At 36.1% G+C, this 24,210-nt stretch overlaps 3 protein-coding genes across 3 annotated transcripts; 2 read left to right on the top strand and 1 right to left on the bottom strand.

The window, feature by feature from the left end:
* The first annotated feature begins 508 nt into the window (after nucleotides 1-508).
* Nucleotides 509-1,928, top strand: LOC130715514 (40S ribosomal protein S15a-1-like). The gene is made up of 4 exons (XM_057565620.1): nucleotides 509-666; nucleotides 782-919; nucleotides 1,040-1,200; nucleotides 1,649-1,928. Exons 2-4 carry the CDS (start codon nucleotides 787-789, stop codon nucleotides 1,745-1,747), a joined length of 393 nt encoding a protein of 130 aa, XP_057421603.1. The 5' UTR covers nucleotides 509-666; nucleotides 782-786; the 3' UTR covers nucleotides 1,748-1,928.
* Nucleotides 1,929-3,670: 1,742 nt separating this feature from the next.
* LOC130711058 (mitogen-activated protein kinase 15-like) lies at nucleotides 3,671-8,651 on the top strand. The gene is made up of 10 exons (XM_057560508.1): nucleotides 3,671-4,297; nucleotides 4,735-5,143; nucleotides 5,244-5,371; nucleotides 5,461-5,520; nucleotides 5,941-6,090; nucleotides 6,169-6,324; nucleotides 6,407-6,618; nucleotides 6,760-6,861; nucleotides 6,992-7,170; nucleotides 7,910-8,651. The coding sequence occupies exons 1-10, from the start codon at nucleotides 4,274-4,276 to the stop codon at nucleotides 8,200-8,202; spliced, it is 1,713 nt and encodes a 570-aa protein (XP_057416491.1). The 5' UTR covers nucleotides 3,671-4,273; the 3' UTR covers nucleotides 8,203-8,651.
* Nucleotides 8,652-10,441: 1,790 nt separating this feature from the next.
* LOC130713319 (uncharacterized) lies at nucleotides 10,442-22,672 on the bottom strand. The gene is made up of 14 exons (XM_057563094.1): nucleotides 22,352-22,672; nucleotides 21,194-21,275; nucleotides 20,320-20,423; nucleotides 19,650-19,776; nucleotides 19,011-19,105; nucleotides 18,450-18,573; nucleotides 13,151-13,231; nucleotides 12,869-12,967; nucleotides 12,556-12,708; nucleotides 12,394-12,454; nucleotides 12,200-12,270; nucleotides 11,524-11,572; nucleotides 11,082-11,269; nucleotides 10,442-10,972 (listed from the first exon to the last, which is right to left on the bottom strand). The coding sequence occupies exons 1-14, from the start codon at nucleotides 22,387-22,389 to the stop codon at nucleotides 10,442-10,444; spliced, it is 1,803 nt and encodes a 600-aa protein (XP_057419077.1). The 5' UTR covers nucleotides 22,390-22,672.
* Between the last annotated feature and the right edge of the window lie 1,538 nt (nucleotides 22,673-24,210).

Here is a 24,210-nt window from a genome sequence, read left to right as displayed (position 1 = left end):
ATATCCATCATTTTATGGGTTTCCAATTTTATTTGTATTTTTTGTTAATTTTTTTTTCTTTTTCAAAATTGGGTTTGAAGGAGGAAGAGATGAAATGAGAGTTTTGATATGATTTTAGTAGGAGTATAAGTTAGGTTAGTGTTAGTGTTAATTTTAAGGTTAGAAATTAAATTAGGAAAAATTTGGGGGGCTTAATTAAAATTTAATTATGTTAGTTTTTATTTTATTTTAAAAAATTACACGCTATTCACTAAATGACGTGGCATGTCCACATAAGTTCAAAACTGCCAACTGGGCACGTCCCCCAGAGCTCCATCAAAGACAAGGATGATTTCGAAACTAAAAAGGTGGTTTAAGGGCGTCTTTAGGAAGATTTTCCGGCGATAGACGAAAATCAAATCTCGGTCAAAGTTCAAGGACGGTTTTGAGGTTTAACCCATTTCTTTTCAATGGATTGGTTTTCAATTCATTAACTTATCAAAACAAAAAAACTCTCCCCAGGCCCAAAAGGAGAAAGGTGTTGAGGCCCAAAAGACCCATGAGCATTGCCTGTCTCTATATTTCAGTGCTTCTAAAATCTAAACCCTAATTACACAGAGCCGTGCGTGTGTTCTCTTTCTTTCTTCACTGAGCACAAAATCACCGATCTCGGAGTTTTCTCTGCTGGTAAAGATCTCTCTGACCCTTTTCTTCTTCTCAAAACGTTTCGGTTCGATTGTGATTCGGTTTTAGGACACCATTTCATTGCTTTACTAGTGGTTTGATTTTCATTGAAACTCAGTTGCCATGGTGAGGGTTAGCGTGCTGAACGATGCTCTGAAGAGTATGTACAATGCTGAGAAAAGGGGCAAGCGTCAGGTCATGATCAGACCATCATCCAAAGTCATCATCAAATTTCTCTTGGTTATGCAGAAGCATGGTATTTCTCAATTAATCACTGTTTTTTTTTTATTTGAAATTTGTAGTAGTCTCTTAATTGTTTATATTTTTTAGGGTTTTGATTTGATTTTGATGATAAAGTTTGGTTTTTGATGATTAGGTTACATTGGGGAGTTTGAGTATGTTGATGACCACAGGGCTGGGAAAATTGTGGTTGAATTGAACGGTAGACTGAACAAGTGTGGGGTTATTAGTCCCCGTTTTGATGTTGGTGTCAAGGAGATTGAAGGTTGGACTGCTAGGCTTCTCCCTTCAAGACAGGTAAGCTGAATTGCCTTGTTTACTTCATTGCTCTGAATCGGATTGGTTGCTTTAGAGATGCACTGAGGTCTTTAATTTGTGCAGTAACATGGAAATAATTGATTTTACTTTATCTCTAATAAGAGCTTATTTAAGTGTTTTCAAGTGATACTATTGTGTCCAGATCAGTAGATTAGTTCAGACCAATGATCCTTCATATGAAAGTGTTGAATTGTTACTTGTGGTGATGTATTAATTGTGTTGTGGGATTTTCATGTAATGTTTGAGTTGTTTGATCAAGACTTTGGTTGGTAGTGTACTGAGCTTGATTTATTTTCTAATGTTGCTGACATTATGCCCTTATCATCAGATCAAACATCGGACTTTATGTGATTGATTACTTGGTTCTGTTGAATAGATATGGCTCCTCCTGTTATCTCTGACCTTTTGATTTTCACAAATTATGTAGTTTGGGTACATTGTTCTCACCACCTCTGCTGGCATCATGGATCACGAAGAGGCAAGGAGGAAGAATGTTGGTGGCAAGGTCTTGGGCTTCTTCTACTAGGTAGTTTTGGATTTGAGGATGGTACTGATTTCAATTTTGAGATTTACTGGTTGTAATGGAGGATGTGCTTAGTCCTCTTAGTAATATCAAGCATAGCAGAATCTTTTTTTTAATGTGCTTCATTTTGTTTGTAAAACCAAGTTGTTAAGTGTTAACTATAATTTATCTGGTTTCTTTGTCATTTTTCTTATACCACAATGTTCTGGATGAATTGTTTTAACTGGTTAGAATGTTGATTGGAAAGTAAGAGCACTAGTCACGTTTGAATTGGTGGTCCAGTTAGAGTTTGATATTGAACACTTAAGTTCCATTAAGCTAATTCATAAGCTACAATATGTAGCCTTTTAGCTGTTATATTTTGAAGTGTTCAACACATTCAAGTATGATGTGAGTCCCATATGTCCAAAGTGCAGTGAGTTTTAATTAATCGAACACAATAAGTCCCCCATAGCTATGTGTTCAATTCATTCATTTGTTATCAATGTTTTTATTAGTTATGGGTGATATACTGAAAGCTACGATGAAGCTTCACCAAATTGAAGTTAGGGAAGAGAAAAGTTAGGTGTAAGAAAAGGCAGGGATAGAGAAATAAATGGTAGTTACAACTTACAAAGGTGACTGATAGGCTTTTTCTTAGGTGTGAAAGAGATATACTATCAAAGATAGAGGTAGAAAGAGAAATTGAGGTGGTTACAAACATTAAATGGACACTGAGCTTAAATTTCATTAGCAGTTATGTGTCAATATTTTATTGGGATTTATAAGCCAAGGTTATAAATGGAGCTTAAGGTTTATCCTTTTCCTGTAACCCTTTTAAGCATCTAGAAATTCTGTATGGGTATAATGATAGGAACGTTAGGAACTATGTGGATGGAACACCATATAATTTAGAAGTGACAGATACAGCTGAAGTATGCTGGAAAGGAACACTTGGATATGTATTATTTTGTGGTTTGTCTTCTACAAAAGGACAGATGAAACAAAAATCTTGAGGTTAGAACTTTGAAGTTCAAACTTTGAACTCGTTACCCCATTTTTGACCTAATTTAAAGTTGGAGATATAATTTCCCTCAAGTTGGGAACTAAAAAAGTATAAATATTTTTCATGTGTCATCAGTGTTCGGCCAAAAAAGGATTTGTATGTGTGCGGATGTCATCATAGTGGAAAAGAGTGATAGTAAAATTTTGTGTTTGAAATAACATAGCGGGAATTAGATCATAATGTCACAGAATTAGATCATAATGTCACAGTACATAAATTAATCCGAACCTTGTATCTAACATCATTTCGACAATGATCATTGATTAGCTCTTGCTTGAATATGTAAGAATAAAATTCAAGTTATGGTTAAGATGCTTTGTTGGTACTTGGTAAAAATGAGGTTTGTGAACTTTTAAAATTTTGTTAGTTAATATACGAAGACAAATAATATTGGTAGGAAGAGACAAATTAATTGAGATTAATTTATATGCACCTAAAATTAATTTTGTCAACCAATTTTCATCTTCTCCTATGCTTCCTTTATTATTGTTATTACTCATTAACCATGAATTGATGCAAACTCTCTTCTAAAATTTACCAAGTCATTCGAGAAACCGCTCAGTTTTCTGAAAAGTTTTACATCCATCAAAGATAAGAAAAAAAAAACTCTATCACTCTATTCAACATTCTAACAATCGGTTCAATGGTACATGTCTATTTTTCCTTATGTATAACCTCTGGTTCGAGTCTTATAAATGAAATGATCCTCCACTCAGAAAGCTCCTACCTCAAACATTTTGTTTTCTATGGAAAATACATATGATGTACACAAAAATGACACCCACATGATTAGTCTTTTAATACCACAGAAAAAATATATACATCAAACGACAAAGCTGTCCTTATGTACCTGTCGTTTTTTAAATCAAACTCATCCTTAGAATTATTTTCCATTTATGTTCCCTTCATGTGTTTCTCTCTCTTTCTGAGCTCTACACACAATCACACCCTTCTTCAGCTTCAAACTCTCTGCAAATTCTCTCTTTGAGATCCAAAACTTTCCGTTTTGTCAACACCCGATTCGAGAACACGCTTGCTTCTTCTTCTTCACTCTCCGCTTTCTGCATAACAACAAAACCAATCTTGTTCTGCTCTCTCAACCATTTCCCATTATAGTTATTATCATTTTATTCACAACGCTAGTGATTATCGCCGCAATTGATCCTTTAAGATTAGTTTCTTCCGTTGATTCAACCCTTTTAACTCATGCTCCAACGTGATCTGTAACCTGGGCATTTTGTTACTTCCTAGGAATTGTCTTGTTTATGTTCCTTTGTTCCAACTGTAATTGTTGTTTAAGCAGTCCAACTTTACTGGGTCGTTCTTCTTAACGAGACCTGTTCAATTTTGAGTTGAAAAACTCTCTTTTTACCCTTAATTTCTCCAATTTTGCTTTTTACATTTTTGGAGTATTTCCCTAGTGAATTGAAGATTCTTGTGCCATTTAAATCACTCACCAGTTTGTTTTATGCTTAGTTTGCAAGATGCATCCTGATCAGAGAAAAAAGGTAAAGTTACTCAATTTGATGTAAATGAATACATACTTATCAATAGATGTGTGTTTATACAGCAATGCATTATTATTAGCATTTGATTGTTGGCTGATATTCCAGGGAACATTTTGGGTGGGTAATGAAGACAATGAATGCTCTTCCTTTTGTAATTATATGAATAGGATTTATTAGTACTGAGATTTTGATCTTTTAGACTACATTATATTCATAACCTACAAGTTTTTAGCTAGTTTTACCCTTCTTTGTTTATAGATGGACACAAACTTTAGATGCTGAGCTTGCAACTTTATTGTATAAAATATACGAAGCCTTGTATTGTTTTTCCTTCAGTAGAATATATGTGTTTTGTGTTGCAGAACATTTCAATCATATTTGTGATTTTGACTTTTGCTTGGTACCTTCTTTAAGTTTAATTCGCTGTGTTTGTGCAGTCGTCTGTAGATGTAGACTTCTTTACAGAATATGGTGAAGGGAGTAGATACAGAATAGAGGAAGTAATTGGTAAAGGAAGCTATGGCGTTGTTTGCTCTGCATATGATACGCACACTGGGGAAAAGGTCGCAATAAAGAAAATAAATGACATATTTGAACATGTTTCTGATGCCACCCGCATTCTTCGCGAGATCAAGCTTCTTAGACTCTTACGTCATCCTGATATTGTGGAGATCAAGCATGTTCTGTTACCTCCTTCGAGAAGGGAATTCAAAGATATATATGTTGTTTTTGAACTTATGGAATCTGATTTACATCAGGTTATTAAAGCAAATGATGATTTGACTCCAGAGCATTACCAGTTTTTTCTTTATCAGCTTCTTCGAAGTTTGAAGTATATACACACAGGTATCTTTATATTTAGTTAATTATGAGTTTTATAATGAATACTAGTTGCTATATTATATGATCATCGTTACTAACTATAAACTTTTTAATGGGCATGTAGCAAATGTTTTTCACCGAGATCTAAAGCCAAAAAACATTTTAGCGAATGCTGACTGCAAACTGAAGATTTGTGACTTTGGTCTTGCAAGAGTAGCTTTCAACGATACACCCACTGCTATATTCTGGACAGTAAGAATCTTCTCCCTCCGAAATATAATCACCTTGAACATAGTTCTCCTTCTCAGGTGATGATGTTGATGCCCATATGTTGTTCACAGGATTATGTTGCAACAAGGTGGTACAGGGCTCCTGAGTTGTGTGGATCCTTTTTCTCCAAGGTTTAATCTCTAATACAACTTTTATCTTTGACTATTGATCTTTTATCTCATATTCGCCCCTGTTTAGAATCTAAAAGTTTAGAGCAATCTCTTTCCTCCTCACCACCCTCCAGTCCTCCTTATCTCTTTCCTCAACTGAACGTGTCAAGAATCTCCTGTTCTTTTGTGTTTCGTATGGTACAATATTATTATTATTTTTCATGCTATGGATCTTGCTCCTTTGAAACTAGACTTTAGTTTTGTTTTTGGAATTATTCAATGATTTTTCTAAATGCTCTTAACAACTTATAAGGGGTTATTATAGGATGCTCATATTTGTGTAATAAAGATGGATAATGTTTCCAATTCTATGATGCTTTTTATGTTATTTATTATCCTGCTTTTGGTCAATGTATGTGGTTATTAACTTTTTTCTTTCAGTATACACCGGCTATAGACATATGGGGCATTGGATGCATTTTCGCTGAACTTTTAACTGGAAAACCTCTTTTCCCGGGGAAGAATGTTGTCCATCAATTGGATCTCATGACTGATTTTCTTGGAACCCCATCTCCTGAAGCCATTGCCAGGGTCTGTTCTATTGCCCATCCTTCCAGCAATTTGTATTTTATTTAATTACTTAATACAACCATGGTATTATATTAACAGATACGAAATGAGAAAGCTCGGAGATACTTGAGCAGCATGCGTAAGAAGAAACCAGTTCCTTTCTCCCAAAAATTTCCTAATGCAGATCCCCTTGCTCTTCGTGTGTTAGAAAAAATGCTGGCCTTTGAACCTAAGGATCGACCTACTGCTGAAGAGGTTGAATTTCCTTCTGTCTGTAGGTCAATTTCTGCACATCATGTTTGGTTTTAACAGGGAATATTGTGGATGAAATTTTCAGGCTCTAGCAGATCCATATTTTAAAGGCTTGGCCAGGGTTGAGAGAGAGCCTTCTTCTCAGCCAGTTACCAAGATGGAATTTGAATTTGAGAGACGCAGGATAACAAAGGATGATGTGCGAGAGCTTATTTATAGAGAGATTCTGGAGTACCATCCGAATATGTTAAAGGAACATCTAGAGGGTGCAGAGACACTGGGATTCATGTATCCAAGGTATTATTATTGTCAACAGCACCCATTTTTCTGTTTCCTTTTTCATTCTTTTGCATGAGTTTGAAACCTTGTTGAAATCTATAAATTTATAATCATTGTTTATTTTTTTATCCTTTTTTTCCTAACACCTATTTTGGATAGTGCTGTGGACCATTTCAAGAAGCAATTTGCATATCTTGAAGAGCATTATGGAAAAGGTGGAACTGTTACTCCACCTGAGAGGCAACATGCATCATTACCCAGGTATCCTAATTTGTTAATGCTTCAGAAAAATCTGGCTTTGTTCTTAGGCTACTGCTCGTTTATGTTGTCGACAGACCCATTTATCTGCTCTTGAACTGCCAACTGTGCTGATTTTAATCTGTAAATGCAGGCCTTGTGTGTTGTATTCAGATAACTCAAGACAGAATACGGCCGAGGTTGTAGATGATCTCTCCAAGTGTGTCATCAAGGAAGTTGAGAAGCCAGCCGTAGATAGGACCGGCGGTGTCCCTATGAACAAGATTCCTTTTCATGCTCCTCAAAATATGCAAGGTGTAATGACTGATCGGAGTATGTATTTTGTTCCTCCTCCTCCATTTCCCTCTTTTACTTTCTTCCTTTATCATCTTAAAAGAGTGTTCTGCTCATTGATTCTTTGAACTAATAAGTATGTTTCTGGCTGAGTGAATTTGTACCACTGGATGAGAATTATGTGTAAATGGATGTGTCATGAACCAATTATTCCAAATGCTTAAGCTATTGGATAAAAGACACATGAATGGTTTTATAATATATAATCTTTCTAACACGCCCCATCACACAAGAGCCCACTTGGGCTTGAAGCATGGACAATGCACAGGCTCACCTACCTTGTGCTGAAATCAACTTTTTATTAGAATAACTGGGTGCAACAAGGATCAAACTCTAGACCACTTGGTCATAGAGGCTCCGATACCATGTCATGAACCAATTATACCCAAAAGCTTATATTATATAATATTTTATATTATATAATATTTCTAACAGGATGAAAGCCACACAATTTGTGTTAAAGAAACAAAGCTTTAGATTATTTTCAGCATGTTATTCTTTGTGCTAGATACATGAACACATCTTTAGGCACATACGCTAGACAATTGGCTGTTCAGTGGCTTATAGGATATGGTGATATTGCAAAATTTAGATTTATAGACTCATGTGTTCCCTTAGACCTTTCTCGCGTGTACATCTTCAGGTGCGGTTTTATTAAAAGATGCTTCTGTTGAGTAGATTTAAATTTGCTGCTTTTGTTTCAATTTACTTGCTTCAGATATTGCTGCACGGCCCAGAAGAGCTGTGGGTTCAGCATTGCATCACAACAAACGTGGAGTGACATTGACAGCAGCAGAGGCCGAGCAGCGGAGGATGATTAGAAATCCATCAGTTTCAGCCGCCCAGTATGCTGCTTCAAGCTGTTCATATCCTAAAAGAAACCCAAGCTGTAAAAATGAGAGAGCAGAAGATGGGATTGAAGGCTCTAATGGACTTCAGCCGAAGCCTCAGTACATAGCACAAAAAGTTGTTGCTGCTGCTCAAGGCGGAGCTGGTGGTAATTGGCATTAAGTTTGGATATCTTGCTTTTGAAGCTGACAACAACCTCGTGCCAGCAAATGGTATCTCAGACCAATCATCTGAATTGAACAAAAGATACCAGTGGCATTACCTTGATTGTTATCAAACAGTGGGAAAGCTAAAAGGACTAACAGCTAAAGAAGTCTCTAGCTGATGTTCTATTAGTTCTTCAATTTGAAGTTTCGAAGGTTCCACGCGGTCCAGCTAACAGAGAACGAACTACATGAAAAGAGCATGAAAAGAAGGAAGGCAATGCAGTTGCTTTCCCGTATTTGTGTTGTACTCTTCTTTGTAGAATGTAAACTATTAATATTGCCTTCATTTTTGGGCGGCATAACATTGATGTTGTAATTTTACTACTTGCTCTTGTAATCAGAATAATCGTCTCTTTCACTGTAATGTCTCCTTAGACTGAATTTTTTATTTTCTAAGTTGCTTCACATGTATGCATATCAAATCCGATGTATTTTCCTCTTGTAACAAAAAAATATCAAATCCGATGTATTTTCCTCTTGTAACCAAAAAATATCAAATCCGATGCACAATAGATATTAGGGGGTTCTGCTTGCATGTTTTAAGCCTATGAAGGGGCTATGACTATATATCTTTGTTACTTTCTTGTAGAAAATGTAATCCGATATATAAAAAAACTCCACTTACTCATGATCATTGTATATGGTCCATTTTTTTTATTTCACGCCAAGAGACTAAGTGTATGCTTATGGTTTTAAAATAAAATATAGAGTAAAATACACTCACCCCCTCAAGGTTTGCAAGAATGACACTCCACCCCATTGTTTTTTTAAATCTACACTCCACCCCATTTTTTATAAAGGTAAAATTTAGTGACGAAAACAAATTCGTAACTAATAAAAAATAATTACTAATTAGTTAAAATTTAAATAAATTAAATGCATATACACTATCATACATCAATTTATGAAAATAATTTTACTGAATTAAATTTAAAAAAACCATCCACTCTGTCTGTTAAGTCCACGTCTCATCTATCTCCAAATCATATTTCTCACCACAAACGGTCACCACCAAACCTTTGCTCCCTTTAACACGACGACAACAATCCTAGAATGTGAAACCCCATGGCACCACCATGCCTCAAAGTTTTGTTTCGACCTGAACCCCAGAACGTGAATCGCACATCCCCAAAGCCACTTGTTCAACTACTTGTTGTGAACTTCACCCCTTTAAGTTGTGAGCGAACGCTTTGTTGGTTTAAGATGTTGTTGGATTTTGTTAAAAACGGTGCTCCACCGCATCGTTGGGTTCTAATAACCTCCGATCCACTTCATATTTCTTAATTTTGTTTATCTATTTTCTTCACCCATTTGTGTTGCTTTTTAGGTCTACAACCCAATTTTAAAAATTGGAGGTATAAATAGATTATTTTGATTAAAATTGAATTATTACCAAATATGAAAACATAAGCATGTTTCACTATGTTCGAGATATGGTTTGTCAACCGGTCATGTGTGCTATTGCAGAATTTGCATTGTGAATTTACAGAGGAAGAATGTGATTGAGAGAATGAGGAGGACTGTGATGTTTTCATTTTTATATTTATTGGATTATATTGAAAATATTTTTTGAAATTATTGATTAACAATTTAAATAATAACTAATTAGTAATGAAGAATATTTTTCGTCACTAAATTTGCCTCTATATAAAATGGGGTGGGGTGCAGATTTTTGATAAGAATGGGGTGGAGTATTATTCTAACAAAAACTTGAGGTGGGTGAGTGTACTTTACTCTAAAATATATATATATGGGCAAATTATAACTTTTTTGTGGTTTAATCAAGTCAACACTTTGATTGAGATTTAGACGCATTGTAGCCTGTGAGGTTTCAACTCCAGAACTGAACATGGACTAGTTCCCAATAGAACTAACACAGAATAATTGTGCCCCATGAGCTATTCTCATATAAAAACTCACGTTTTGTTAGGAAAATGATCATTTAATTGTTTTTTTTAGCTAAAAGAATTGACATCTAAATTCAGAAAAACAAAACTACAAAACTAAGTATGACAATTATCACTTACAGTCAAAGAATATTGCGATAATTTGTTAGATGAGAATCTGAACATAACTACATTTTACACACGTGCAACCTATTTCAGTATTTCTTTGGTACAAACTATGGCAATCTTTTTTAGTTACAAAAACAATGTATGAACAACCATGGATATAAGAGAATCTCATCTCTTATTTCATCTGTTGTTACCGTTTCTGAAAAAATTGAAATCCCAACGACGCATTAAGCCATCCATGACATTGCTTGCAGGGTTCTTAACAACAGTTACTGTGGCTTTTGTACTATGTGATATGTCACTCTCTGATGAACTTTGTAAACTACCAGAACTGTCACAACGTGCAGAACCACTTGCGTGGCTGGACTCTGTTGCTGATGATGTCTCCAGTGGCGGTGGCGGTGGCAGCACTTCCCCATCTGAGCTTGTCTCAGAACCCAAATCTTGGGAACGGTTCACTGAAACATGATTTGACTCAGTTTTCAATGGTGCACATTCTTCTGAAGCAGTGGAAATGGTTTTAGATTTTGAATCTGTGCAGTGTTTAACTAAAGAGGACGCTTTCTTCACAGTTGTAGAAATCTCCTGGGAAGAAGTATGTGAGTCATCTTTATCTGATGGTTCTACAGATACAGTACTAACACTACTTTCTGCCTTTGGATTTTGTACTTCCAGGTCCTTCAGTGACTCCATCACTGCTTGCATGAGCATCTGAATAACATGAACAACTCAAATGTAAAAAATATAATCCAATTTTCATCTCTTCATTCATGTCATCAGGGTATTTAGATAATGTAAGAGTCACATCAAGTTGACTCACTCTTTCTTCCTCCTCTGCACTAGATGGGAAGCCTGTGAGATCGTCAAGTTGATATTCCACATATTGATCGTCATCGGACGTGGTGGGAACAAGGGGACCATAGGGATGGCCATTTGACAAATCAAAGCTTATCATGGATGAGGACGGTGGGGAAAAATCACCGCGCTTCTCTTCCTGCTTGCAAGAAAATCATGCAAGTTGTAAGACACTAGTTCATTTGTGTGTTTGATCTCATCTTCCTTAACTCCTCTTGTTAGACTTTTCTTGCTTATACCAATGTTCCACTCAGTGTGTGATTGCTGATGATCATATAACATACAAAGGTACCGCAACCATACATGACGCGTGATGCCATGTACACAACAGCATAAATTGACAACATATATGACGAATAAAAGAAATCATGGTACAAAGAAAAAAAGGGGGGATAAGTGAAAAAGACATGCCTCATTTTCTCCATGTTCATCTTTTGAAGAAATATCCGATGGAACCTGACAAAAGTCATACAATATTTACTTCAAAAATCAAAAATTAAAAATCATGGAACAAAGAAATAAACAAAAACTGAAATCATCATAAAGCTCAGACAGCTACATCTTCGCTGGTCATGTAATAACATTTTACAGGTATTAATACAAAGGAGTTTAGTAAACCACAAAAAACACTCCCACAATAACTTTAATATACTTATTTCAATTTGGTCCCCATGAAAAAAGTTATCACTTTAGTTCGTATACACATTCATTTTCAATGTCATATTCACTGCCTGGCCGTCATAACACTTAAGACTAGCATGCAATAATAGTACAGGGACCACATATATAGGGACAAAAGTATTATATTTATGGACTATGGTCCTACTCATATACATGATACTCACTTTAAACTTGGTCCTTCACTAAATCAATTGACAGTATTATTTCTGTAGCAGATAGCAAGGAGCCGAGGACCAAATAAGGAAAAAATCATAAAGTTATTTCATATAAGGTCCAAATTCAAATGAGTATCACTTATAAACACCAAATTTTTTTAATATTTTATAGTACATGGTACATTTCCTAGAAAACCAATGTCATCATCCTATTCTAACAATGACCTAAGTGCTAATAAGAACAAACCTCCATCCTACTCATCGGTCGTTTTGAACGAACTTCCTTAATAGCATCTATTGTACTGCTAGTTGATGGTTCTGCATCCAACAAAACAACAAGTGAGAGGTTTTTCAAAACAATAAAGAAGTTACCAAGTTCAGATCCTCAAAGAAACCAGAACAGAAGAAATAGTTAAAGGAAACTAGGAATTCGAGTCATGCCTTTGTTTTTAGATGACGATTCATTGCTGTAGCCTAATTCATGCACAGATCTCCAGACATCCTGAGTAAAAAAACTACAAATAGTCAAATTTCAAAGATGTACAAGATGGAAAATTGCAATTTGATTAAAATGGAACAGATGAGGTGTATTTTTTATTTTACCTTACCAAAGTAATCGGTGTCAAAAATTGATTCCCCAACCTCATCCTCTGGAGGTTGCAAAACATTGTGAAAAAAAATGTTTATGGAATCAAAGTAAAACTGAGGACGGGGAGAATTGTGATCTCCCTCAAATTTAATTATATTTTTGTCTCCCTGCAAAGCATCAACAACCCATATTACAATTTCGAAACGATCACCTACTCTCTAAACTCCCATGATATGAGAACTTAGCCTAACCCAATAAAACAAGAAGTTCAACTATGTAAACCAGTTTGTAATTCAAAAAAATAAAAAAATCTTATTACATACTTACCATGTAAGCTTCAAATATACGATCAGAGTGATGGGGATGTATAAAATCATCGTCAATGGCATGGCCAAGCAGAGCTGGAACAAAACATGATTTTGCTACCTGCAAAATTTGTATAACCAAAAGGAATGCAATTTTATTAATTTTCCCTCAATATTCCCAAAAACAAACAGCTCATACTTTTTCCCCTTTTAAAAGATATCTATGCTCATGAATATTCCAGAAATCCATATCTACTCAAGAGGCCAGCAAAGCAATCGTAATATGTTATAAAGGAAAAACAACCTTAATAGTATTGAGGTCCGTAATGTCAAATTTTGCCTTCTTTTGGATTGCTCTTTTCATGTACTGGATTGCAAACTTCACCTGTAACAAGAAAAATAAAACAAATCAGCAAAACAATAAATGACGGCACTGAAAATTTAATTATTAGTAGCACAAATAAATGATTTATCAATAGATGGGGAGTGCTTATGGCACGTAATGTATTCTCATGATATGAACAAACAAGTATTGGCACTAAATCAGATGTCAGCCAGATAATGTAAAGTATTTAAAATGTTCACTATAAGATGTTTATTTGAAGCTTTGACTAAAAGAAGAAATCAGCTAAATTGATTTTTTATTTTTCACATGAAGTGCATAAGACAGCCCAGCTGTTTCACTGCTTAAAAGCTTTCTGATCTAAATGGTGTCTTATATGCCAGTGAGAGTGTTTCATGCCTTTTTCAAATGCAGAAATGAGCTAAATGGTTATTTTCTGAGAAGTGATTCCGACAAGTATTTTTTATCAGAATCAATTTCACTGACACTATAAGTTTCACAGGAAGTCTAAATAGGACATGGTAGGTGGTTTACAACCCCTATAAAAAAAGAGACTTAACCAAGTGTCTAATAATTTATTTCAATGCATCATGAATCTCTTATGTTGGTTTATTTAATCCTTTACTTTATTCTATCAATAAGATCAGTTGGTCAATGTTAGGAACCCGGTTTTCAGCAAGGAAATGTAGAAACAATATTAGATACTAGGAATAGAACTAGAAAATAGAGATGGAATTGCATAATATCACTGAACCCTCTGGTAGAAACCCAGAAGCAGTGCTGCAGAAGATTACAGGGAAAAGGAAAAACGAAAAGATAGCAGAGGCAAATTAGAGAGTGCCTCTATTCTCTCCCAAGTCCCAAGCCTAAACCCAATTCAAGCCTAACCTCTCTCTCACAATACACGCTTATATAGCCATTCTCACCTCAGCATTCTCTCTCTTTCACACTCCTAGCACCCTGAAGATACTGCCACATCAGCTTGGCAGTTATCACTAGTGGGAATCAATTTTATTTCCCTTTCTACCCTTCCTAACAAATACCTTAGCAATACTAGGACTACTAATATCTGGGTTCCTATCATCTCTCCCTTCCTCAAAAACATCCTTGTCCTCAAGGATGGAAGTTGGAAACATTCCTTCATGGCTGCCAAGGACTCCCATGAGCTGTCAGAATCAGGTAGGGTCTTCCACTTCATAGGCACTTCCCTATCTCCCTGCTGTCCAGATCTTGAAATCAGTAGTTGCTCAAGTTCAGGTTGCAGTTCCCCCTCTTCATTTAAGCAAGACGGAAGAGGTTGACTCAGTAATACACCTCCTGAATCTCATTGTTTGAAACAGGATGTAGACCAAGTCGTTGCTGAAAAATAAGAACAACCTCCAGGGTCCCATGTATTCATCTTGCATTCAATCGCAACAAGCAACCCAAGCAATAGAGTCTTAGCTGCTATCATATGTGTCCAGGACTTGCTAAAAATTTCCTCAGCAAAATCAGCTTGTGTGCAAGCATAGCAGACAGCCTGGGCAACAAGGTCAGGTGTCCTCACCCTTCTAGAGATGAACATATGGCTAGAGATCACCGGTTGTTGTTCAGTCTCTTCATTGGCCCTCTTGACATCAAGTGTACTACAAGTCATTGTGGTAATAATGCAGACAGCTGTGTTCTTCATTCTTACTCTTACTGTAACTATGTCACCTTCCCCCTCAATGAGCTTCTGAATTTCCTGGGTCAACCTTCCGTATTCCAACGAGCAAATGACATAGGAGGGGTCCATGTGCTTCTCCATTGGAATGTTATTTGTGTTTTTAGCAACTGCTTTAACAACTCTCAATATCATGTAAATTACACAAGAGTCTAGTAAGCATGACTTAGAATCTTTCTGCCACTTCACATACCAAATTCCATCTGTGTTGTGAAAGGAAACAGCTTGTACCCCTTGCTTGATCATCTCATTAGGAGTAAGAGCTTTTAAAGTACTGCAGAATGGTATTTTAGATTGTACCTGGAGCTGTATTATTGTTGGAAAATCCACATCTATACTCACTTCTACTGAGAGCCTTCTAATCCAGGGAAAACGCAAACCCGAACCAGTTGTGGCTACTTCAACAATAGCAATTTCAACCCGACATATCTGAAGTGTGAGAATCCATGAAGAATTCTTATTACACTTTTCAGGAGGATGAGGCAATTCCACCATGCCATTTTCAATTTCCCAGTAGAGTTGTGCTACCATCATGTTATCTTCTCCAGAAACCTCTAAAGGACCTCTTAGAACAGGTCCAGACCCAACCTTGCTATTAGTAAGTAATGATAAAATTAGATGTTGGGCTTCAATCAAATTTCCAAGTTCAGACAAGTTCAAAAAGCTTTGTCCACGAACTCCCAAGTTTGCATTAGAATGAATAAGAGATGAATCTTTGAGAACTTGTAGGTTGCTAGCCTCAAAGAAGGATATTTGAACAATTGAACCATGTTTAGCATCCATAAACATCTTGGGATTCAACCATAGATGAACTATAACACAAGTACGAAGAACTCCACATATCTGATTCCCTTTTTGAGAAGGCTTATTTCTATTTTCAGTTATTGGGCCACAATCTATTGATTCATATAATGGGCCCAAATTTTGTAACTTTCTCTCTATTTTGCCAAAAGCAATCAGAAGTTTAAGAAGCAAATTACCTGTTGCAACACAGCTACTATCACGTTGGGCCAGGCCCATTATGCTGAGAGAAGGGTCCAATTCCTGTTTCACCCACTTTGCCCATGCACTTGCCTTCAGACGTCTAGAAACTTCTGCTATCTTCTCTCTCATTCTCGTCGCCGGTGTAGCCTTGTCCTCCGACCTCGCCGGCGCCGGCGTTGTGGCGTACGCCGCCGGATTACATCCACAGTCCAAGTACTCCGGTGGTTTTGGTGGTGGATGTTTTTGAGTTTGCTTCCATTTTGCTCCTCTGAGCGTCTCTTCAACCACCGCATGACACGACTTATCTGGTGGTTGTGGTGGTGGCAAATTGGCCAATCCGCTTTCCGTTGCCTGCAGAGTATACAACCGTTGGTCGTAAACTGACCTTGTCCTCGTTATGAACATGGGCGTCGCCGATGTTAGCGCTGCCCCACGATATGATTGGTCTGGTGGTACTTGTTCGATCTTCTTCTCTTCCTGATTTATCATCTCCGGTGGTGGTGGTTGCTTGACACTTAGCATCACTCCCGCCGCCTCATCTCTTGATTCCTGAAGAGTGTCGCAGATCTGGAGTTTCGCAGCAATGGTCATCTCTTCCCTTGCAACGATGATGTTCTCTGTCAGATCCTCTTCAGTTTCCTCATTCTCTGAAATCCGGTCACCTTCGAACCGTTCATCACCAGTGCAACGAAACTTGACCCATTCTTCACACCAATTTCTTCTCAGTTCCAGGTTTGTGGCTTTGGCTTTTCTGGTTTCATCCGTCTGTTTTTCTTCCTCCCCAGTATCTTGAACTGGATCTGGCAGAAACAAATCAGAATCTGGTTCGAATTTTCTGAGTAGAGCTATCACAAAATCCATCCATGTTGCCCTCTGATTTCTTCTTTTCCAGTCGTTCCACCAAAGGAGCGCATCACGCGTCAATGCCTTCTCCGCCACTGAGAATTTCTTCTCCTCTGATATTCCCTTGGCCTCACAGTACTGCTCTACGGTGATGATCCATCCATAAGCCACTCTTCCATCAAATTCTGGAAACATCTTAGCAAATCAAAGGCTACCACAGCACCTAGATCGGTGCTCTGATACCAATGTTAGGAACCCGGTTTTCAGCAAGGAAATGTAGAAACAATATTAGATACTAGGAATAGAACTAGAAAATAGAGATGGAATTGCATAATATCACTGAACCCTCTGGTAGAAACCCAGAAGCAGTGCTGCAGAAGATTACAGGGAAAAGGAAAAACGAAAAGATAGCAGAGGCAAATTAGAGAGTGCCTCTATTCTCTCCCAAGTCCCAAGCCTAAAACCAATTCAAGCCTAACCTCTCTCTCACAATACACGCCTATATAGCCATTCTCACCTCAGCATTCTCTCTCTTTCACACTCCTAGCACCCTGAAGATACTGCCACATCAGCTTGGCAGTTATCACTAGTGGGAATCAATTTTATTTCCCTTTCTACCCTTCCTAACAAATACCTTAGCAATACTAGGACTACTAATATCTGGGTTCCTATCATCTCGATGTTAGGACCCCATTGCAAGGTATGAGACTTGTGCCCCACATTGGAAGTATGGGATTCTAATGTGGGGTTTATAAGGCCTTGGGCTCTCCAACTACAACAGCTAGCTTTTGTGGTGTGGTTCTCCCAAGGTTCTTATCAATGATATCAGAGCCTTCCACCATGTCTCTGAGCTGCAAACGAGCGGCGCGGGTGGTGACGCCGGCATTGCAGTGTTCGCCCGGGACTAGTCGTGGGGCTAGTGCACAGCCAGCCCGCGTGGGCGCCGGGGCTGCGGAGCGTGGTGGGATGTTAGGACCCCATTGCAAGGTATGGGACTTGTGTCCCACATTGGAAGTATGGGATTCTAATGTGGGGTTTATAAGGCCTTGGGCTCTCCAACTACAACAGCTAGCTTTTGTGGTGTGGTTCTCCCAAGGTTCTTATCAGTCAACCTGAAAATGCATTAAACTTGGAGTAATGAATTTGATATTATAGTCCACCGGAGGTATGATAGACACCCTAGTATTAAGGTCTATGCTACAAGGTAGGGCATGAGCAATAGAAAATCAGTACATGTGGGTAAAGAGGAAAGAATGGGAAATATTCAACTGTGGCATAATAGAATGCCTGTGGCAGTAATAAATGAGGAGGGAGGAGGGAATTCAGTTTGGGGGAGTGAGATAAATGTAAAAAGCAGCATAAGTAGGAGTTAGAGGTAAACTGTTAGAGGCTGTCGTCAAGTTCCATAGGCTCCATAATTTCATTGTGGGTCCCTTAATTCCCTCATAGTTTTAATCAAGAGGAACAAATTCAATAAAACAAATTTTGGTCACAATGTCATGGCAAGAAAAGTTATTAAGTTTCTGACTGCATAGACAGGGAAGATCATTGGTATTGATATGCCATCTTCAAACTTTTTCATAATAGGTCACAGCATAGACTGAAGATAGTTTCAATAATCTCAATGTGAAGTGAAATAAAATATTATGAGACTATAAATTCAAAACTTTGAATAGATTATTTCTATAGAATGTATTTTCACTTTCACCCAAAAAAGCATAATATACTCACTGTGAACTTTGGCAGACGAATTTTATATGTATCTACAAGCTCCATCATCAAATCAACCAAATCAGAGAAGGGACTGTCTAAAACCATCCCTGCAATTGAAGGATCCTCAGCGCCATACATTAGGCTGCAAGGAATAACACCATCAATGGCATGAAGAAAAGACATATATATTAGCCTAAATGGTAGGTTTGGCCGGCTACATAATCATAGAGTTCATAAATTGAGTACATATTCAAATCAGAAGAGAATAAACATTATGCATTAGTTTCTAATTCATGAATATGTTACCAAATTGGTCACCATCCAACAAACTGTAATTTTCTTACATTTTAGTTTTCTATGATCATTGTCAAATAATAACAAAATCTTAATGGCGAGAGTATTAAACAAATCAGTGAAAACTTCTTCGTCACAATTTACAATTTATGCAAGAATTGAGTAATTATGAAACAAATTACAATTTCTTGCTACAGGCTGCACAATGCCATGTTGCCTAAAAACCTTTCCTAAGCCACAAACCAAATGAAATTTCAGAGGAAGAAGTGAATGAGGAAAATGAACCTCGTTACAGCTCCCATTGAGCGGCCCCACAAGCCAATCATAGAGACATTTCCATCATCTCGCAGATAGTTGACCACAGCTTTCAGATCATCTTTCTGAGAACAGCCAAGATTGTCCAACAATCAAATAACAATAACAACAAAAGCCTTATCCCACTAAAAATGAATGTCAAACAATCATTTCACAATAAATGATGACAACAAAGCAAGTGGTAGTAATGCATATGCAGAGTCCAAGTAGAGAATAAACTCAGGCATTTTGTGTTTTAAAATGTAGAAGAAAATTGTGAAAAATTAATAAGGATAAGTGTCCTGCCCAAGAAAATGACGAGTTTTATACTTTCCACTGATGACATAGACATGGAATTAAATTTACAGGATAAGTGTCTTTAAGCTATCTTTACATAAAGTTCCCTAATGTATATTATGCCAATCTGCGTGCAAGATCACAGAAGGCAGAAAAAGGAACTTGTGAACTTATGCACTTCTGACATTAACTCGTAATAATAAAAGGACAAAAGTGGAGAAAAGTATCCCTCCCAAACAATGGATAAATAACACAGTAACAAGACTAAGCTATATCAATGATGAAAACCCAGATATATGATATCTTTAGAAAGGTAATTGAGCGAGTATTTACTTCATTCCAGCCCAAAGTGACATGCTCCCCTCCAGAAATTCCAGATCCCGAGAAATCCAGAGTAAAAACTGTAATATTTGAAGGAAGTAAAATTATAGCAGCTTCACTCCCATCAGCCCTACATCCACTGTCATAAACATTGAACACAGTCAGCATGATCTAGTAATATTGAAATCTATAAGCTATGCAACACCAAACAAACAAAGACCAGCAAAGAACCTCATAGAAGACATTAGAATTTATGTGCGTCTAAATTTCAAAACTGAAATTGGTGTAAATTTCTGTTCAGAGTAGTCCAAAACATGGAAGGAAAAAAGGATCTAATAAGATCATATATTATGGATGCAAATCAATTTCTAATTTCAAGTTAAATAGTATCCCAGTAAAAATATGTGCACACAAAATAGCTGTTGGAATTTATCAAATTGCACGTACCAATCAATCAAACTCACATAATCAAATAAAATGCACTTACATCCCTGTTAAATTATTTGTACAACTTACAGAAAAACACAGTAAAAACTAAAAAGTGAAAAGGAAAGGAAAACACAGATTTCAAAGAAGAAGAGTCTGAAATGCCCAGGAGGAAGTGTACAGTTTCAATGGAACTTTTTCAAATGACAACTATTTATTTGGCCAACAAAAAAGAAGAAAATTGTCACCCAGTCACCTGTTTCCATGACAATATATTACACAAGGCAGAGGCTTTCCTTCAGGACTGACGATAGGCAAGTAATGGCTGCATTGAAGAACATCACCCCGACTGTTTTTTATCTGCAGAATATCAATGTTACATAACAGGCAGACCATGCTCGTTGTCCAAGAAAATAGACAGAGTAAGACTTAATCACAAATATGCTTATGATGGGAGGGGAAAACAGTCAAATCAACAAGTAAAGAAGTTTTAGAAGTTAGAACATCACTTGCACAACTTATATGAATGGTAATCACCAAGAAGTAATGTAAAAAAAAGAAATTACCACACCACTTAAAGATACAAAGTTCAGTTAAAAATAGTTCGTCTAGAGTAGAACTCCTCTTATCCTCTTATTATGTCACTGTTTAAATCTGACCAACTTGTCCTTTCATGCTGACATTCTAGGAAATAAACCCTTCTCATGGCAGTTTCCCATAAGGGCAATAAAATAACTGAGGGATGAAAGAAATCATGAACTGTATTTCTTTCAACACAAAAGCCATGTCTTCATAATTAGAATCATAAGCATATTATCAAATACACTCTAAAATTTTATGGCACCGCACCAATTTAACAGGCTTGTAATCTTCATCAAAGTCAACAATGACCTGCCTATTGGATCTCTCTTTTGCCACTGATTTTGTCTAACGATGGTAACCGTTAAAGGAACTCTTTATTTATGATAAAATTATTAAGAAGACAAAGACAAACACAGCAACTGAAGGTTCAGGTTTGTAAATCCATTACTAAATGAAGTATGAAATAGGATAAAATAGTTCTTCGAATGAACTTCCACATAGCCAATGTTAAAAAATGTTACTGATATACTGTACTTTTTTAAGCTTACCTCTATATCCTTCCGTTGAAACCATTTCCCTTTCAGCATGAACTCTTGATCCAATAAATCGCTTTTGGGGTCATATTCAGCTCTGCATCCAAGTAATGGATACGGTCAAAATATCACACTGATATGAAATTGAAATGAAAAGAGTGCAAAATAATTATTGAGGCGTGATGACAACATAAGTCAATTCATCTCTAGGTCATCATTGCAGATAGATGGCCTGGAGTAGAAGTAAGTAGCTACTCTGTCATAGGCCTATATTGCAATTGAGCTTCTTCTAATAATATCCTCAGAATTGGAAGGATAATCATGATTCTTGAAAAAATAATATTAAATTATTATCTCTATTCCTTTTCTGTCTCTTTTTTGGGAAGAATATATTATATTCTCATTTGCCTAAAGTATGATTCTTAGGTGTAAAAAACAAAATATGAAATATCCTACTCAGATAATCAAATTATAAACAGAGAAATATCTAAGAGCCAAATAATTAAAACAGGCTAGAGTTTTTCAAAACTTTGGAAATTATTGTTACCAATTATCACTCAATTTTATAGATCTCACTTTCAGAACACAAAAATGCCATAAGAAATGACAAATTAAGCATAAACAACCAATCAAAAACTAAGTTTCAGATGTGTGTTCAGATCAACAAGAGTTTATATGCATATTAAGTGTGTTTATCATCTCAGTAGGCATGTAAAGCAGTAGTTACATGACAGAAGCATTGAATCCTCAAGAACACACCCCAAAAAAAAAAAAACAATACCAGTAATAAAACTAATTATATGAATATTTAAATAAGACCCTTTATTGTGAGAAGAATGAAAATTGAAAACCTACCAAAATTCTCCAAGTTTGCTTAAAAAAACAGATCTCAAAATTTCCAAATACACAAACAGTGAGCCAAGTAAACATGATGCTAAGCAAATACAATTTTGAATAAAAAAGAGGACTTTGGGAAATTCATGATGAAACCAAAATTCAATTATGCCAAGCTGAGTTGGGGTTTATCAAAAAGACTCAAAATTCAAAGCTTCGAATTGAATTCCAATACTATTCCAACTGAATAATACCATACCCATCTGGGAATTTTGATTGAAAAGGAATCTAGAGACACAAAAAAAGTGAGATTATCAAGAAAGGTGGAAATTTTGATACCTTGGTGGCCGGATGATGAAGTTGACAAGCTGTTCCATAGATTCAAACGATCAAGACGATAACTTTCAGCTCCTGAAAGCAAATATACCCTTAACACATACCAATTATTATTGATTTGGTATATAAATATTGGCAGGGGAAAGAGGATAATAAAAAGAGCAAAAAAAAAAAATAAAGGTAGTGGAATGAGGGTTGATGACGGTTTATTCAGAGAAACAAGTAACCAAGACCAAGAGAAGAAGGAGATGCTTTTGTTTTGTTACTGTGCCTTGTATTGTGGTGGGTCTGCTCTGTCTCTTTCCAACTTGTGTTTTCTTTTGTTACAATAAAGCTTGAATGGGTTCGGCTCAATTTATCATGAAGAATTATGGTTTTAAAGTTTGAGACTATATAGATCGTTTATAGATGTACTTATAAATTGTTCATAAGATAATTTTTTTTAGTAGAAATTGAACACACCATCTTTTAAAGATGTAATTCTTCCATACAAATATAATCATTTTTTTACTTTGTTTGTATCTTTTCAAGTTTACTAAGAATCATTCAAATTAAATTGAATTAGGGTTTAAAAATAGTCATAAATCGGTAATAATGAATGATAATTGTGTTTTAAAGAGAGAAAAACAACAAAACAAACCGAATAACATGTTTCTGTTGTTGCCTTCCTAGTTCCTACCTCCGTATGCGTGCTATGCGAAGCTTCCAAGTAGATAAAGGTGGTGGTTGCAAAAGTGGTAACCGAGGTTAATATTAATTTCGAGCTATGAAGAAGATTTTTTATAGATGGAGATTAATGTGTTTTCATGCTTTTTTGTTGCTATAATTTTTTTTATATTAACTTAATTAATATTCAAACACGTATTATATCATTTTCACTTGTGTGGGCTCATTTGCATGTGTGAGTTGAGCTCACCCAGTTTCATATTTAATGGGCTACTTGGACCTTCTAGTTTTTTTTTTTTTAATTTGACCCTATTTCCTTTATCTCTACCATTTATCATTCCATTTTTAAAAAATAATAATAATTTACGTAAACACAAGATGTGTAAACTACTCATATGAGATTGTTCTAATAGAAGTCTCAGATTTAAGTGTTTGTGACTGAAGCCGTCTTAAATTAAGTTATACCCAACATGAATATTGTTATTTTAATAGAAGATACTTGAGGTTTAAATTAAAAACTAATAAAATTATTATTCATGTAAATATTCTCTTAACTTTTCTGATTAGCACACCTTATGTTGATGTTAAGTGTTACCCACCATCACACAATTTTCTTGGTGCTACTACATTGATACACCTACCACGTAACATGATAATGATATGGTTCCACTTGCATTGGTTTTTTGGTTGTGTCACTATAACATTAATTGATGATGGATTAAATGCAGTATGACAAGTCTTACTGTTTCAGAATATATTACCCTGATCAGTCATGATGAATTGGTGATGAGTAGTAATAGTTAATGAATGTCCAAATTCTCCAGTGAATCAATCGGTGACTTCACATGTGCGGAATCAGCTTTGATTCTTTTTTGTCTGTGAAAAATCAGCTTTTGAGGCATGAATGAATCATGAAAGTAAAAGATTGCATCGGACAGGTCATAGATGTGCTCACCATGGTTGTTTAATTTAAATGAATAGTCATTATTTACTTAGACACTCAATTATTGTTTTGTCATATCAGCAAATTTACTTCCGATACTCAACTATTGCATCGGACCTTATTTTGGGGATAGATTATAAAAAACAATTAGGTTCCAAAATCTAAAATCCAAACAGTGATGGTATAGATAGGGTTTTTTTTTCTTTCAAGTTTTGCAGTCTTGTTGAAACTCCTTTAACTTCTTTTTTTTTGG

This window comes from Lotus japonicus, chromosome 4 (assembly GCF_012489685.1).
Source record: "Lotus japonicus ecotype B-129 chromosome 4, LjGifu_v1.2".
Lineage (NCBI taxonomy): Eukaryota > Viridiplantae > Streptophyta > Magnoliopsida > Fabales > Fabaceae > Lotus > Lotus japonicus.
This window is presented reverse-complemented; position numbering and strand designations above follow the sequence as displayed.